Below are 18,456 nucleotides of genomic sequence, written 5' to 3' on the forward strand. Positions count from 1 at the left end.
AAATAAAGAAAATTTTAAAATATTTGTTAATAGACTGTTCTCTTCTAATAGTCTTTTTTTTTTTTTTTTTTAAGAGATGAGGTCTCACTATATTGCCCAGGCTGGTTTCAAACTCCTGGGTTCAAGTGTTCTTCCCGCCTCTGCCTCCTGAAGTGCTAGGATTATAGGCGAGAGCCACTGTGCCCAGCCATTGTAATACAGTCTTTTGTTTGAAATGCAAATGTTAGTGGGCCAAAAGGACAGTGTTATTAATATCCCTATTCTATGAAGATGTCTGTTCTAAAACTGTTTTAGTGATGCTCTATAACAGAATCAACTATATCCATTAATCCCATGGTGTTGATAAATGAACTAGTCCAGCTCTTCCCAGTGGTTAATAGATGTTAACAGCACTGTAAATCCATTTCGGCCCTGTAATTTCTGGAGCAAACGTGTATTTTTGCTGCTTTTCTTATAAGGAGATGCTACTAATTGACTATCAGAAGAACATGTTTTGAGGTCCTCCTCAAAACATTGATGGGTTGGAATCAGCCATCAACAGTGTTGTACCAGTTCCTGGGTCTTGATAGACAATTTGGAAAGAGATTTCCTTGTTTACGAAGTGAAGGACTAAGAAAGAATTAAATTAATGACCTTGGCCTCACTGGCAATCAATTACAAATCTCTATATCAGTAAGAGAACTGTAAAATTCAGAAGCAGTGTACATTAGACTTTGGAATGAATGATGAACTTTCCCCATTAGAGCTGCCATCATATGATTGGTGGAGATTGTTTAAAGAATCATTCTATCTCAGCCTCAAAAATTACCATGGGAAGATGGTATCAGTATCACTACTTAACAGATGAAGAATCTAATGCTGTGTGCCCATGGACACACAAAATTAAGCTGTTGGGACTTGAACAGCTCAAATTTTCTTGTTTCAGATCACCAGCTCTTGAGTAATAGGGAAATCTGGAGATTTGAAAAGTACTTGCACTGTCCACAACATGGCTAATCCATATGTGGATGATGCAGAATTGATTTAATTCACTAACAGGGACCCCATAATTATTTGCTGGGCTCTGGGTATATTAATGTGTAGGAAGTTGTACTATATGTTAATAAATTATGACTATTTGGGTAGGCTGAATTCATACTAAATCCATACTGTAGTTCAACAAAAAACAACATGTTTATATACATTTGGAAACTGCAATGATAGGAAACATTTGGAAGAAAGGGATTTTGCCCTAGAATAACACATAAGGAAAGCAGAGAATTAGAGTATATTGTTACTGAATGTTCCAGAGACTTCTAGTGATTTTAACACTTATTAAGTATAGCATGTTGATGGGGAGATTTGTTTCTCTAAAGATCACTTTGTTTTATTAAATCCTAATAGAAAATACCCTTGAAAATCCTATCTCATTTATTCCTGTAACAAATTTATTGAGCACCTACCTACTATATGCCAAGAAATGTATTAGCCATCAGGCAGAGAGCTGTTCAAATGGCAGATATGATCTGTGCTCCTGTGAAACTTCTAGTGGGGAGAGCCAAACAATAAACAATATTCCTTTTTAACTCTAGGTTAATGCAGAAATGGATAAAGCCCATGTTGCTTTTGGGAGAGGTGAGTTGTGTCTCTGAATCACATGCATTTCATAGGGGGAAAAATGCCCAAATACTAAGGAGTAGCTCTTAGCCTATGTCCGTTCACCTCAGCTTAAGTTGTTTTCCCTCCCACTGGCTGGGCAGCATATTTGTGTTTTACCTGGTAAAACAGTAAATTTCGTACCTTCTATAATTGGCATTCTTCAAAGAGGTAGAACTTTGATTTTTTTGTAGAATATTAAAACAAGCTTTCTTAGGTTAAAGAAGTGATCTTACTACGAACAGCAATGGTTTCATGGTGTGTAATTGCTTTATGTTATCTTTCTGCTATAGAATGTTTCCTGGAGAAAGGTATGGTTTTTAGTAATAAGATAAATTTACTTTAGTCCTGCAAATAAGGTGAAATCTTACGTCCAGTATCTCACAAAGGAGAACTGACAGTGCCACTTTTATATTTAATGTCAATCTCATTAGACAAAAATGAAATATAGTTCCTAGGGTTTCCAATTTAAAAAGTGAAATAATAAATATATTCACTCAAACATTTTCTCAGTGCCATATGCAAGTTACCATGTCCCGGAAGCTGATACAGTTTGAAGAAGGAAATATATAAGTACTGTAAGCCTGTGATAACTAAAAGCAACATACTAAAAAGTGAAGGTACAGATAATTGGAACAAATTTAATAGCGTTTAAAAGTGTATTTGGTAATTTCTCCAGGAGGTGGCACTGTTGAGTTGTTTTTTCTTTTCAGACAGTAAGACAATAGACCATTCATCTTTGTGTCACCCAAACAAAGAAATATTCCTTTATAACCCCCTTTCCTCCCCCCCACCTAATCACATGCTACTGGAACTGACTGTCTTGTGATCTACTCCCATAGTTGGTATAGATTTAAAAATAATCTTTTTAAAATTAATCTGATAGTAGTTATGGAAAGGAACAAATTGTTCACCAATTTTCATCAGCTTTATCTTTTCAGTCCAGTAACTGAGAACTTAAAAAGACTATTCTAGTGATTTTACTATCCTGCTCAGATGGCATTCAAAAACATTTTTCACTTCTCACGTCTTGGAAAAATTTGTAAATTCGTTAAGTCTTTTTGTTTGAAAGTTAATGTGACTGGAAATATTTTAATGTAAATATCGGGTTGGGTGCATTGTATCATTTTGCTCTACAATGACTATATCCTCATTTGGGTTTATGGCCAGTTTATAATTAAAAGTAATCTTTACTTGCTTTGAGTGTAACGACTTGCATATTTTGTATCTTTCTATTTGCTACCTTTTCTACTGAACAATTTCTAGCTTTCTGAAGGGATGGAGTCAGTAAGCTTAAGGATTCAGAACTGGTTTTACCTGTGCTACGTGTTGTAGAAGTTGTGTGTGCAGCTTCTGCGGTAAAGGGAACAGCGTAGGGGTTTTATTTTATTCATTAGAGGTGGATCGGGGTGCTAATTTAGAGGACATCACATACTGGAACCAAACTTGTCCGAAGCTCTCACTGCAGAGTTAAGGCACTTTGGTAAAATAAATGTGCATCTAGGAAATGATCATGTGTACAGTAGGCATTGGATCATTCTCTTGCCCCCCTTTTACCTGCCCCTAATGCCTAAGCTACATTCGAAGTCCTGGAAAACCTGTAAGTAATTCCGCCTTTGGCCTACCTCCCCTCAGAAGAGGAAGGTGAGAGAGACCAAACGTATGGAAAGACTATTCTTCAGGCTTGCAGGAGTCACGGATGTCCTGATGTCTGTCTCCGTAGGATGTGGCCCACATCAGTTCGCATTCACCTTCCTGCAGCAAGGCAGCTGCTTAGCAGACAATGGGCGCTCCAGTGAGCGGGGTTTATAAAAACCCGAAGCCCCGGTTCATGATGGAGCCCCCTTTTCCAGCTGAGCGAGCTCAGGGATTTCCTGGGTAGGTTTTCCAGGCTCTGCCTCACCGAAGGAATTTTAGGAGTGTCTCTGGGGAACAGGAGGGACGTAACCCAGCCCCAACTTGAGGGCGCTAGCGGTGCGGCAAGGGGTCGCGACGCCAGGAGCCCCGGGCTCGGCGGGAAGGTATGAGAAGCTCCTACGTGAACTCCACAAGCCGGGCCCGGGAGACGCCGGGCGAGGCGGGGTTGACCTCAGCAGTCTCTGCCCCGTTCCAGCCAATCAGTCCCGCATCTTAGCATCCCAATCCAGGACCCCCGAAGCCGGAGGCGACGCGAGCCAATGAGAGTGGGCCGGGGAAGAGGGACAGGCGGCCAGCCTATGGGGCGGAGAGGCCCGGCCGCGCGTATCCAAGGAGCGCCGCGCTCGGCTCGGCGGGGGTGGGCGGGCGCGCCGGGCGGCAGGTGTCGGCGTCGGCGGCATTCGGCGGCGATGGAGCGGCCCTGGGGAGCTGCGGACGGCCTCTCGCGCTGGCCCCATGGCCTCGGCCTCCTCCTCCTCCTGCAGCTGCTGCCGCCGGCGACCCTCAGCCAAGACCGGCTGGACGCGCCGCCGCCGCCGCCCGCTGCGCCGCTGCCGCGCTGGTCTGGCCCCATCGGGGTGAGCTGGGGGCTGCGGGCGGCCGCAGCCGGGGGCGCGTTTCCTCGCGGCGGCCGTTGGCGTCGCAGCGCGCCGGGCGAGGACGAGGAGTGCGGCCGGGTCCGGGACTTCGTCGCCAAGCTGGCCAACAACACGCACCAGGTGAGCGGGCGCCGGGCCCGGGAGCCGCTCGGGTGCCGGGCCCGGGAGCCGCTCGGGTGCGAGGTGCCGCCCGCGTGCCCCTCCCGGCCCGTGCGCCCCGCGACTCCCGGAGGAGACCCCAGCCCCGCCGCGCCCGCGTCCCCCGGGCCGCAGCCCCGAAACTGCGGCGGGCGGAGTCGGGCCCGGGCGGCCGGCGGGGCTGTGTTTTGTCACAGGGGAGGCAATCTTAGACTTCCACCGCATTCTTTTTTTTTTTTTTAAGTTGTCATAATCTCTTGAACATCGTTTTTCGTCTGTATAAATAATCAGGACCCAGTAACGCTGTTAGGCCCCAGGAAGGTGAAGGAGTAATTAACTCTTGAGCGCTTGCAGAAGTTGGGCTGCGCAGAAGCAAAGGTGTGTCCTCTCTGGGTCAGTACTTTCCGGGTGGGAGAGGCGGGAGTTCAGGAGGCCCGAAGCAGCGATCTGGTCACCGTGTTTTAATAGTTAAGGGGACTAGCTTGGAAATGAGACGGCAATATTTATGTGATCTCTTTTACTGCTTCAGATTTGACCTTCTGTCATGGTACGGAAGTCTGACTAGCATGTCTATATCCCGTGATGACAAGATTTTCAATAGTTAAGAAACGCATTGCACATATTCTGCTTTGAGCCAGCTCTTGGTCAAAAGACTTTGAAAATCATGGGATTTCTGTCCCTGGGGACAAGCAGCTCAACCTTTGCACACTACTGGACTGACAAAACTAATTATTAAGAAAGTCCTGGTTCCTTGCTTCAGCACAACTTGGGCATTTTTCTCCTATTTCTCTAAAATTAACAATTTAATCCTTGCTAGCCACATTTGCATAATGTATTTTCAATTCTATATATTTTCTCCCTTGCCTGTTTTCCTCTTTCAAAGAAAATGAATTGCACTTGGGGGCAGAGATGGGTGGCCAAGGCTCTGTGCCAGCACTTGTCCCTCTGTAACCGTTTTTCAGCGTCAGCCAAGCCTCAGTCTCCCTTTGGACTGCCTGGTTATCTGGACCATACTTGTTACCTGTAATAGAATTCTCTGATCTGAGGACACAAGACACAAATATTCAGGAATAATTGTGCTTAGTGCATCCCGAGCAGCAGCTGTGTAAAGGTAGCCAAGCTAGTGCTGGAGGGTGGGACAGGTTGGGTAGAATGAGTACTGGGAAGTCTTCCTACTTGATGAGAAAAAAAAATCGAATAGACTTCCTTCTCACAGTGGGGGATTGAGAAAGGCTTTACAACACTAATGCTTAATTTATACTGGACCACTTCCTTCCTTGAGCTAGCTGGACACAGCATTCTTACTCCGTATTTCAAATTCTTCTCTCGCTGGTTGACCTAACTTTAGGTCTGCTGCTACTCCTGGATTTAGATTTACTCCTGTTTTTCTTTTTCTCTTTTTTTGTGAGATAGAGTCTTACCTCAGCCTCCTGAGTAGCTGGGACTACAGGTGTGCACCACTATGCCTAGCTAATTTTTGTATAATTACTATTTTTTTTTTTGAGATAGGGTCTCACTCTGTTGCCCAGGCTGGAATGCAGTGGTGTGATCACAGCTCACTGCAGCCCTGACCTCCTGGGCTCAAGTGATCCTCTCACCTCAGCCTCCCAAGTAGCCGGGACTACTGGTACATGCACCCAGCTAATTGTTCTGTTCTTTCTTTCTTTCTTTTTTTAAGAAACAGGGTTTTGCCATGTTCCCCAGGCTGGTCTTGAACTCCTGGGCTCAAGTGCTCCGCCCACCTTAGCCTGCCACAGTGCTGAGATTAGAGGCGTGAGCCACTATGCCCTGCCTGGATTTATTCCTTGAGTCAGAGTCTTCCTGGTTAGTTTGAATTGATGTGTCATTTGTAATATATTGATTCCAAAGAAAGAGGTTGAAAAAACTGGCTCAGGGGTTCTAAGGCCAAATCTGTGGAAGAGTAGACCTAAAACCACTCATTCTTTGAAGTCCACATGTAAAGAAATTTTTTTCTATTTCTTTCATTTAGCTGTTTGCAATAATTTTTTTTTAGTTTTTCTCTCCCAGTCTTTTTTTCAGTGACCTTATTTAAAATAGCTATTTTGGCTGGGCACGGTGGCTCACGCCTGTAATCTTATCAATGTGGGAGGCCAAGGCAGGTGGATCACTTGAGGTCAGAAGTTCGAGACTAGCCTGGCCAACATGGTGAAACCCTGTCTCTACTAAAAATACAAAAGTTAGCCAGACGCGGTGGCATGGGCCTGTAATTCCAGTTATTCTGGAGGCTGAGGCATGACGATCACTTGAACCCAGGAGGCAGAGGTTGCAGCGAGCCGAGATTGCACCGTTGTACTCCAGCCTGGGTGACAGAGTGAGACTCTATCTCAAAAAAAAAAAAAAAAAAAAAGTTTTTGCGTTTCTTAGTCATCCGTGGTCTCTTCTTCAGAGATCTCATCCTTTCTGTATCTGGTAAAAAAAAAAAAAAAAAAAAGTGGAGGCTTTGTTTAATATCCTTTACCTTAAAAATTGTTAAGTAGTACTTCTTAACCAAGAATTGTTATGTAGTGGCCTGTTCTTCTGTTTATTTATTTGGTTTTAGAAGTCATAAAAAATCCTGAACTGTATTGAAGAGATCTAGTATTTTTGGACCGTTTATAAAACAGTGTGAAATAAAAGCATCAGCATGACAGAACAACTTTTTATCAGAGATATTGTACTTTGTACAACTGGGGAAGGAAGGTACATGTAGAATCATTTTTCCTACATAACATGACAGGATTCGAGTCCCAAGAAAAAGCAAAAGTTCATGGTTCTCTTATTTCTTTTAACTTGGTCCTGTTTCATTTCAAGCCACATTAATTCACATCATCAATGTATGTGAATGCCCTCCAAATGCCTAGATCTGTGCTAGATGCTGGGGTGCCAAGATACAAAGAAAAGATCATTCAGACTGGAGAATGAAAAGCCTCAGAAGGTTATAGCAAACTACTAGACCTGTGTCTGTGGCTTTTGAGGATATATTAGCATTTAACCTGTCTTCTCAAGAAAGCACGGTAAAGCTAAAGCATGATAGTGCGTTTATATTACGGTTTAAGGAGACCGGTGTCCTGATGACCACTCAGGCTTCTCTGTCCATGAAATCCAGCAGGTTTTTCTCTTTGCCCAAGCCTCCCTTTTTCTCTCTAAGGTTTTTTTTCTCATATCATTTCTTTTCAATCTATTAATTTAAAATATATTTAAAGTGCATTGGGTTTATTACACACAGCATATATTTTTTCACATAGAAGTCCTAATGATCAAGTGCTTTATTTTAGGAGTTGAGGCAGGAGAGGAAAACATTTTCCTTTCTAGTTACAGTATTACAAGTTAGCTATAATAGACTCATGGGAAAGTGGAAATAAAAAATACTGGCTATTACTAAAAAAACAAACAAAAGGGATGACAAGAAAACGAAGGAGAAAGATAAATAGTTATAACTTTCCAAAAATTATGCTCCCTAATTTTGTTCTAAGGGTTTGACTTACCATGGTAAGGTGGTATAGCACTGCCTTATCTGGACTGTCTGCATTTGAACCCTGGCCATGTCACTGTGTGATCCTGGGTGAGTTACTTAAGTTTTCTGTGTCTCAGTTCCTAATCTGTAAAGTGAAGATAGGAGCACTTAATTTGTAGGGTGGTTGTGAGAATTAAATGAGTGTGTGTTAAATTATATATACATAATATATACGTATATGTATATTATTGTATAAATATATATTTGTATTACATAATATTAATATATGCATATGTAATATTGTATTTGTAATGAGTTATAGTATGTATTACAACATATCACATTGTGTTGTATAATCTATACATATGTAATAACTCATTAGAAGAATGTCTGGCACATAATTAGCACTCAGCAATTAGCTATCATTTATAAATGCTCTCTTCTTAGACTCAATAATCTTCCTTTTGCCTGGAACTCAAAACTGTTTTCATGCCACATTTTTAACTGATTCTTTCCTTCAGCTGCTTGGAGTATTCATGACATGTATAACCTTTGTACATGCGTGAAATTGAGCAGGCCTAGAAGACTTTATTGTTGGTTGCTAAGTTGGATTGCTTCAAAACATTTCTGCTGTAAGCACCCCTTTGAGGGTAGGCATGAAACTGTCTTAAAGGAACAGATGAAATGCCTTGGCCAGAGTTGTGGTGGTGGCTGACATAATTTCCTTACTTCTCATTCCTGTGTACAGACCATTTGACAATTTTCTTAAAACTTTTTAAACTTATGATGAATAAAGCCAGGAACTGTTGCTTATTTTCTGTCCTCCCTCTGCTCCTGTCACTAACTACTTCTTTAAACATAACTTCCCAACTTCTACTCCAACTTTAAAGCATCTGGTTCCTTAAATAAACAGGCCCTGTAGAGAGGCCGTGTTGTATGGGGTGTCAGCTCTGGGAAGAATGCGTGTGTTTGTTTGCTGGTGCTGGCAGGGTTGAGTCCAAGCTGACAGGACTGAGTGTGCCTGTCAGAGGCTTCAGGGAGCTGCCGCTGAAGCCCTCGGCCTGTTGTTGTGGATCGCCAGACCTTTGTAACACCCGGAAGTCTGAAGGTCAGTCCTTTAATGCCCCGGAACTTCCTAACTGCCTCATTTCTTCCAATACTTGGCCTCTCTACATCCTACCTTCCCTAGCACCCCCAGCCGTCTAGCTTATTTAATATTCTCTTGAGTTCTGTTTCTTCCATTCAGCTTTGGATCAAGGAGTAGGAACTCTGTAGGATCTCCTTCTTGGTCCTGGTTGAGCAGAGTGAGCGAAACCCTCACGAAGAGTCCTCTCTCATGCAATGTATAGTCAGACCTTTAGCCCCTAGAGAGATGTTAAAATGACTTATGCATTGGATATTTCAGTAAGAAGTATCAGCAGATTTGATGAAGTGTAATTTATCTGGGGAAAGGTTAGTCTTCATCTGAAGTTTGGTTGGGATGAGAGTAGAAAGCTAGCCAGGTATGACAGATGGCTCCAAGGGAATGCAGTGTTAACAATTAGGTAAGTTCTCTGCTGACTCAAATATTTGGCTCTGTGCACAGTGATTTTTAATTAGAAATCTGAGTCTCATGTCTGCTTGTGGAAATAATTGGAAGAAGCCTTATGTTCTGTTCAATTTCTAATGGCTATTTTCTTTTTGTGATTATTAACAACAATAATAGGCTTTCTATCCTGCTGTTTTGATCAGATCTTTCATGTCAGGGTCACAGATACTATTAGCAGTTTCTTCTGCACTCTGCCAGTTTCCAGTCAACTCTTGTCAACAGGCATTGGGTTCTCAGTGGGTGACTGCAGAGTCTGCGTTCCCCAACTTTGTCCCAGTTGGCCTGTTACCCTTGTGTGACCATCACATGCTGGGCAGTGCTTAGCACCAAGTTGTAATGGTCAGAACGGGGGAGTAACGTTTGTTCTTCTCCCTCCTTCCTACCTAATCCTACCCCTCAATTTTTTTTACAGAAAGTGAACTATGTTTTGAGGCTGCAGAAATGAGGCTCAGATATTTTATATAATTAGGAGCTAATATTAAGGCAGACAAAGCCATCACATTTGACATGTAATTTAAAATACAGCTTTTCTAGAAACAACAAAACTGTGGCAATGGCTCTGACAATATTATGAACTAGATACTGCATTTGTAGATTTCTACAAGTTTCAGTTCCCTTTCTCTCCTTTTGTCATCAGTGTTTTTATTGCATCTTTTACTTCTATTTTTAAAAACTTGGTGAAAACTTGTTCTTCCCACTATGTGGTCTCAGTGATTTGTATGCAGGTGGATTTGAGGATTAATGGGGCTTGAAGAACAAGCTGATCAATTTCAGTCAGTTCTAGGCAGCTTTTTTGTTCTTGTTTCAATGGTGACTGCAGTCAAAGTTGGGTTAGTAATATGTTGTTTTGAGATAGTTTGGTTGAATGAATGTTCATGACAGATTCCTCATACCTATGAAAATTTTTAGGTGAAAGATGGAGGCTGTTTTTCCTTCTCTATCCCCAATCTCAATCTCAGGAAACCACAGTAAAAACAAAATCCTTCCACTCAGAACCTGTCGTGTTTTGCCGGGGAAGTTTTCTGTGAATGTAACTTATTTTCTGTTTTGTGTTTTAGTCTCTGGCCCTCGATTCCTCATCTACAGCACAAGAAGTTTTGGACTAGCTTTAAAATTTCTTTCAAAAATTCTATGATTCATGTGGGAGAGGCCAGAGGTTGTGATCACAAATGTTTTCCTGGCTGATTCCAAATTTAGAAGCAAACTGTGGCTGTTTGACTTCCCAGTCAAACTTGAACATAGCATGGATTTCACATTGAGGGGTGTTTTACTACCACCTCCAGAACTTGCTTCAGTGAAATATGCGTGTTCTTAAAGATAGCAGGAGTACTTTTTTTCATGTAGTTATGAATGACATTTTTCTCTTTTATTTTGGGGGTAATATTTTACCGTTTGTTCCTTGTTGGCTGAAATATCTAATGCTAATAAAAGCTACTAGCTTGAATAGTCCAAAAGCAAACCCAACAGATAGCAGTAAATTCATTTTTCTTTTTCCCTTTCCTATAGTACTCTGCCAAAACTGGGGCTTTTTTTCTTCATCCTGGCTGCCTGTGTGTTTGAAAATAGATGGTCAGCTTACCATAAATATATTCACATGTAGAAACTTATATGTGATTAATTGGCTTGATTTATTTTTATCAGAAGAAAACGTATGTATGTTCCTTCTCTGGCTTATGAATACTATCCGTCTTATGTTTGCTTTGGATAAGCATTTTAGTCTTCCTGTATGTCCTAAAACGCACACACACACACACACACACACACACACATACACACACACACACACTTTCTAATATTGTACTGAAGCCAGTTTGCAAGTCTGGTTCCACAGTACAATTGCTCTGAAGGACCAGGAGAAATTGAACTGGGAAGGAAAATTTGTATTAACTTCAATAATTCCCAGACAAGTTAGTTCAAATCATTTTTATCTAGTATTTGCTATTTGTCACAAAGGATTCAAAACATAAATATGTTGTATACAAAATCTCAAAGAGATGTCTCAATACCCAGATTTGGGTCCTGGCTCTGCTGCTTCATAGCTGTGTGACTATGGAAAATCACTTAACTTCAGTGGTCTTTACAGTTGTTTTTTAAACTAGAGCAGCAGCTCTTAGGATTGTTTGGAGGGTCAAATGAGAAGTTTTATCAACGTGTTTTGTTAAAGGTAAAGTACTATATAGATGTCATTCATTTAGACGCTTACTGAGCTGCCTGCCATGTACTGAGTGGAGTCCAGACCTGTGCATAAACAAAGCAAAGCACTGGGGCTATCTTAAGGATTTAGGTGTTCAGAGATGTTTCACTGGGAGTTTGGAAGAAGGCTTGACCACTGCAGTGCAGTGTTCTGGGAAAGCCCTCTGGCTGAAGAGAGAATCAAAGTGGAGGTGATTTTTAGGGAGATCTGTAACGGCACGAAGGAAGTAGGAAAATCCAAGATATGTTCAAGGGATGGTCAACAGAAACTTTATTTTAGGGTGAGGTAGTTGATGTGGAGTATGACTAAGGTTTCCAGGAAAACATATAGGGAAGTTAAAAAAAAAATAGCTCTTTTGTGGGGGATGGAAAGAGAGGAGGGGTGTGGGTAGTGAGTTTGGCAAAAGGACTTACTTGTGAAAGAGTTTTAACAGATAGTGCTAGACATGAGGCTAGAGCTGGAGGAACCAGAGGTAGAAATGGGGAGCCAAGAAGAGTTCCCCTTTCAGAGGCCGGCCATTGCTTTGGTCTTGGATGTGAAGGTTCCAGAGGAAAGCAGAACAGAAGGTGAGGCAGACCATCCTTTATACTTGAAGTGCTAACGTTTCCAAAAAGCACTCCTAAACTTCTGGACCTGGTTGAAGAAGAATGTGAGCCAAGGCATGAGGAAGCCAGGAGCTGTAAGACAGTGATGCCTATGAACAGATTTTTCTGAACATTTGTGAACAAGGATAAGGTTGAACTCTTGCTGATAATGTGCTTAATGGTTTGAATCATGGATTATTGGGCCGATTAGCTGGTCAGAGCCCTTTTGCTGATGCGGCTGGCTGACTTGCTTACTGGCCAACAGCTGGGAGTAGAACACAGATGTCCCAACATGGTGCTGCATTTGGAAGTGTTTCATAGGAGTGTTGAAATCAATGCATTTGCTTTAGGGATAAGGCAAAGTTATGAGATCCCAGTTACAAGTAATATAGTTGTGAATTCTACTCTTTTTCTCAAGGTCATAGTACCCTCAACAGAGCTCAACTAGCCTTTCTAGGCCTCAGTTTCCCGTCACATAAAATGGAGGATTATCATGAAGTTTTGAAGGGAAGATATATGTGAAAATATTTTGAAACCTTGAAGTACCGTATGAGTATGATTTGTATAATTCCTTAATAAACCTGCTGATGTGTCACAGCCCCCACAGGGCCTGCTTGTCAGCCAGGTGATCCTGATAGATAAAGCCCTTGAGCCAAACCCTGAGGAGCATGTGTATTAAAGCAGACGGATGAGGCATAAATGCGTTTGGTTTATCACTTGGCAGAGTTGGATGACAGGCTTGGGTTGGGGTGGCAAGAATTAAAGTGAGTCAAGATTGGCAGAAATGTAAGACGTGTATGTAGTGGTTTTCTTCTTTTTTTAAGCCTTTGTGATTATGTCAAACTTTTGTTAATATAATTGATGATGGTTTGAGGCAGTAGTTTGGGAGAACAGGATCTCAGGTATTAGATCTGGATTCAAACTTCAGTGGTGACCATGGACAAATTAACCTCTCTGAACCTTAGATTTTTCATCTATGAAATGGGAGTACTAATACTACCTCTTAGGGTCATTGCGAAGATAGTACAGGATTTAGTGTATATTCTTTTGTTGAGGATTTCTTGTAATGATTTTCACTACAAAGCTTCTGACACATTACCAGTTAGATGCTTAAATATTTGTACATGTGCTTAATTTTTTTCATATCTCTAATATTTCTAGAGAATTATTATAGGTACTCACAAGAACTGCATCTGGATTAAGACATATTAGCCCTGGCTAAGCAGGGTGACTCACACCTATAATCCCAAGATTTTTGGAGTCTGAGGCAAGAGAATCACTTGAGCCCATGAGTTTGAAACCAGCCTGGGCAATATAGTGAGACCCCATCTGTATAAAAATTTTTTTTTTAATTAGCCTGGTATGGTAGCATATGCCGGTAGCCCTAGCCACACAAGAGTCTGAGGTGAGGGGATCACTTGAGCCCAGGAGTTTTGAGGCTGTCGTGAGCTATGATTGTGCCACTGCATTCCAGCCTGGGCAACAGAGCGAGATACTGTCTTCCAAAAATACAAAAAAATTTATTAGGGGTAGGTAGTGGTGCACATCTAGAGTTCCAGCTATTTGGAAGGCTGAGGCAGGAGGATAGCTTGAGCCCAGGAGTTCAAAGCTATAGGACACTATGATTGCATCTGTGCATAACCACTGTATGCCAGCCTGGGCAACATAGTGAGGTCCCATATCTAAAAGGAAAAAAAAATGTACTACTTGTATCACTGGACTCAGGATGAAAAAAGAGGAGGGTGGGAGATAGGTTTAGGCAGAGATCATCTATTCAAAATGCCTTTCTTTCTTTTTCTTTTTTTTTTTGAGACAGGGTCTCGCTCTGTTGCCCAGGCTGGAGTGCAGTGGCACTATCTCGGCTCACTGCAACCTCCGCCTCCGGGGCTCAAGCAGTTCTCTGCCTCAGCCCCCAAAGTAGCTGGGATTACAGGTGCCCGCCACCACACCCGGCTAATTTTTGTATTTTTAGTAGAGATGGGGTTTCACCATCTTGGCCAGGCTGGTCTTAAACTCCTGACCTCGTGATCCACCCACCTCGGCCCCAAAGTGTTGGGATTGCAGGCGTGAGCCACCGCGCCCAGCCCAAAATGCCTTTCTTGAAGCTATGGGAGATAGAGAAGAAAATAATCAGATTAATAATCAGAAAACAGTAATCAGATACCTGGTCATCTGGTTATAATAGCTTCAAGCATATGTGGTTAAATAGTTTTTGTTTTGTTTTAAAACAAAATTTTAAATTTTAAACAAAATTTAAAAATTTAAGAGACATGGTCTTTACTGTGTCACCCAGACTGGAGTGCAGGGGTGTAATCATGGTTTGTTGTAACCTTGAATTCCTGGGCTCAAGTGATCCTCCTGCCTCAGCCTCTGCAGTAGCTAGGACTACAGGCACATATCCCTGTGCCTGGCTAGTAAATAGGTTGAAATAACTTAAAGTTATTTATTTTTATTTATTTATTTTTTGAGACTGAGTCTCACTGTTGTCCTGGCTGGATGGAGTACAGTGGCATGATTTCAGCTCACTGCAACCTCTGCCTCCTGGGTTCAAGTGATCCTCCTGCCTCAGCCTCCAAAGTAGCTGGGACTGCAGATGTGCACCACCACACCTGGCTAATTTTTGTATTTTTAGTAGAGATGGGGTTTCACCATGTTGGCCAGGCTGGTCTTGAACTCCTGACCTCAGGTAGATCTGCCTGCCTCAGCCTCCCAAAGTGCTGGGATTACAGGCATGAGCCACTGCACCTGACCAAATTATTTTTTAAAGACTATAATTTAATAACAATTTTTTTTCCCCTTCATTAAGCTTTAATTTGTTAAGAGTTAATGACTCTGGTTTAAGTTGATAGCTCTGAATTAGCACCTTGCATATTTCACCCCTTTCTTTAACTGAGCAGCTGCTGTTAGCTTTGCACTCTACTGATCTCTGTGAAGTTTCAAGAAATATTAGTGAAATGTGATAGGTACTTCTTAGGAACTTTGCGTGAAAGAATAGCAGACCAGAATGTTGATGGAATTATTTTTTATTATGTGCATATTGCTTTTTTAAACTTTTAACAATTATTTAAAATTAGAGATGAGGTCTTACTATGCTGCCTAGGCTGGTCTGGGATTCCCGGACTCAAGTGACCTTCTGCCTGGGCCTCCCAAAGTGCTAGGAGTATAGGTGTGAGCCACCACACCTGGCCTATGTGCATATTTATTTAACCTACTATTTCACCACTTCCTGGCCTATATTAACCCTCTGTTCCAGTTAAAGGGACCTTCTAACCAGTCCCTTCAGCTCCCCCTATGGTCTGTTGCTTCTCCATCTTTGTTTTCATGGGTTTCTTCCTGTCTGAATGCCCTTCTAGCCCTTGTTAGTTTTTCCTGTTCTCTTCTATAATTTTGGACTGTGCCATGTAATACAACACTTCTGTCTTGTGTTCAGTTTCATTTATAGAAGTTTTACTCCCTAAATGATAAACTCCTTAAAGGTAGGGCCCAGCTTGTACTATGAGTCCTTCATCACTTTTGCCTCCCACAATGCTGAAGAAAGAGTAGTCATGAAATGTGTAGTCTGGAGTCAGACAGACATGAGATTGAAACCTTGCTCTGCCACTTACCAACTTTTTGACTTTGAGCAAATTACTTAACGCCTCTGAGCCTGCTGCTTTCTTTATAAATTAACAGTGAGTACCTTAATATATAATACTAATATAATAAGTGCTTAGTAAAGGTTAAATATTATTGTTTTTCTTTAATTCAGCAGTTGTTTGTCAAGCACCTATACACATGAGGCACTTATCAGGTCCTGGGAACTGGTGTAGAACACCAGACCTCTGCCTTGATGGAACTTTATGGACCAATAGAGAAAATGGCACTAAATGATATATAATTATAAATGTAGTAATTACCAAGAAGAAAAATAGTAACCACTGGAATAATTGACAGGTCTTTTTTAGTCTGGGGCATTAGGAAAGATTCACTGAGAAATTATTTAAACTGATACTTGAATAGAATTTTGCCAGGAAGAGTATCTCAGGCAGAGAGAACAACATGTTCATAAAGCCTGGGTCTAGAAAGAGCTTGGCATACTCCAGGATCTGGAAGAAGGCCAGTGTGGTTGTAGCAGAGGGAATGGGGGAAGGGGTTAGTGCCCACACCCAAGGGATAAGCAGCAAGCCTTTATGGTTCTCTCGGCTCAGTCAGCTGGCAACTGGAGCATATCTCTTTGTCACTTTCTTTTCTTTAAAATGAACTAAGATATAACAATTAAATGCAAAAATTATGAAATGTAGCTATTTATTGAGAAATGAATTGTTTCATGGAAGTGACTTTCAAAAACTAAGCCTACCCTTTTATAAAGTGCCAAAGGTTTTTTGTTTGCTTGCTTTTTAATGGAAATCTTTTTAATATACTTCTCTGCCTTCTTGGTCAACAGTATGAGCCTAGGTCACTAAGAAGAGAATAAATTATGCTATACCAGGACTGCTGTGGTTTGAATGTGCCTCCCCAAATTCATGTTTTAGGAACTTAATCGTCAATGTAACAGTATTAAGTGGTGGGTCTTTAAGAGGTATTATATCATGAGGGCACCAACTCATGAATGGATTAAGGCCTTTATCCCAGGAGTGGGTTAATTATAATAGGGAGAGAGTTTGGTCCTATTTCTTTTCTTTTTGTTGTTGTTGTTGTTGTTGTTGTTGTTGTTGTTGAGACAGAGTCTCACTCTGTTGTCCAGGCTGGAGTGCAGTGTTGTGATCTCAGCTCACTGCAACCTCCGCCTCCCAGGTTCAAGGGATTCTCGTGCCTCTGCCTCCCAAGTAGCTGGGATTACAGGTGTACGCCACCACACCTGGCTAATTTTTGTATTTTTAGTAGAGATGGGGTTTCACCATGTTGCCCAGGCTGGTTTCAAACTCCTGACCTCAAGTGATCCACCTGCCTTGGCCTCCCAAAGTGCTGCAATTACAGGCGTGAGCTACCATGCCTGGCCTGGTCCTATTTCTTTTCTGTGTCTCCTGTGCTTGCTTCCACTTTCTGCCATGGGATGATCCTCTGCAGATGCCTATGCCATACTCTTGGACTTCACAGCCTCCAGAACTGTGAGCTACATAAACGTCTTTTCTTTATAAATTGCCCTGTCTTGGATATTCTCTTATAGCAACTGAAAATGGACTAAGACAATGACTCACAGTATTTTAATGTGGTATGACATTTAATACCCACAGGAGCTATTGAGATATGTGGGGCTATCTTCTCCCATTTCAGATGTCCTGGATTATAAACTTAATGCCATTGTCTGCCTGTTTGCTTTTTTGCTGCAGAAATGATATTCCCTTTGTAATTCCTCTTGTAATATCCTCTTCCTCTTGCTGTTGTCCCTGTCTGTCTCTACATATATCACCCTCAAATTTGATTTGCTTCCTCTCTATGCTGAGAAAGCAGATTTCTAATATTAGACAATTCTAACCAGTTTAATAAATTGAATTAGAGTGATGGTCTGCAAATTTCTCTTAGAAGTCAAATGCACAGATTTTTAATGCATGATAGTGACATCAGAGGTCTCCTTGCTTCTTTTTGGTGAGTATCCGGGTTGCTGAGGTATCTGAATCATGGAGGTTGCTGTTGCCCCTCTCCTTTGAACACTGGCTTATTGTGGAGCAGGGAGCTGATCTCGAAAACAACAAAAACCCAGATACATAGCAGTTGAAAAGCAAACTGAGTGGCTGAATTATTGATGAGTCATAGAATTTTAAAGCTTAGAGAGACTGGAAAGATTGTCATTCTAGCCCCCGCACTTCGGTAATGATGTCAGGTTGTGCTGCCCAATTTCACGCAGCGTTTTGTAGAGCTGGAAATAAAATTTGGGTTGACTGATTATTAGCCTGGTACTCTCCTCTGTATCATGCTCCCTCAGAAAACTCTGAATAATTAAATAGATTTGGAAACTTGTACATTATTTTGTGGTTAATTTTTTCATTTCCAAGAATAGACTTCATGAGAACTGGGACATTTGTGATCTTATTTCTGGCTCATGTTTTATGATTCTAGCAGTGCCTAATTTAACAGAACTATATTCTGTTAGGATTTTCTTCCTGCCTGCAAAAGCATCACTCAGGTTGTGTTCTAGGCCACACTGGGGTTTGGAAGCCTAATACTAGATCGGCAGTCTGTATGGGATCACCGATGCCTTGCCTTTGTAATTCTCAGTTTTACCCCTGAGGAAATGGATTCCCAACAGATAAGATGATTTGTGCTTACCTTCCCAACCAGTTAGTTACTGAGCTAGGCTTAACGTTCTTTTGTAGTTTTATTTTCATTGTGACAGGCTGACTTCTGTAGATTAAAAGTCTAGTATGTTT

General features: G+C 41.6%; 1 protein-coding gene across 3 annotated transcripts in view; it reads left to right on the forward strand.

Moving 5' to 3' along the window:
• The first annotated feature begins 213 nt into the window (after positions 1 to 213).
• LOC129394602 (sortilin-like) overlaps positions 214 to 18,456 on the forward strand; it is a 47,221-nt gene continuing 28,978 nt past the window's right edge. For all 3 annotated transcript variants that reach the window (XM_055102507.2, XM_055102503.2, XM_055102511.2), the window contains exon 1: positions 214 to 4,271. In XM_055102507.2, the coding sequence (XP_054958482.1) occupies positions 3,813 to 4,271 (459 nt within the window). In that variant the 5' untranslated portion in view covers positions 214 to 3,812. The remainder of the gene's footprint in view (positions 4,272 to 18,456) is intronic.

This window comes from Pan paniscus, chromosome 1, assembly GCF_029289425.2.
Source record: "Pan paniscus chromosome 1, NHGRI_mPanPan1-v2.0_pri, whole genome shotgun sequence".
Classification (NCBI taxonomy): Eukaryota; Metazoa; Chordata; class Mammalia; order Primates; family Hominidae; genus Pan; species Pan paniscus.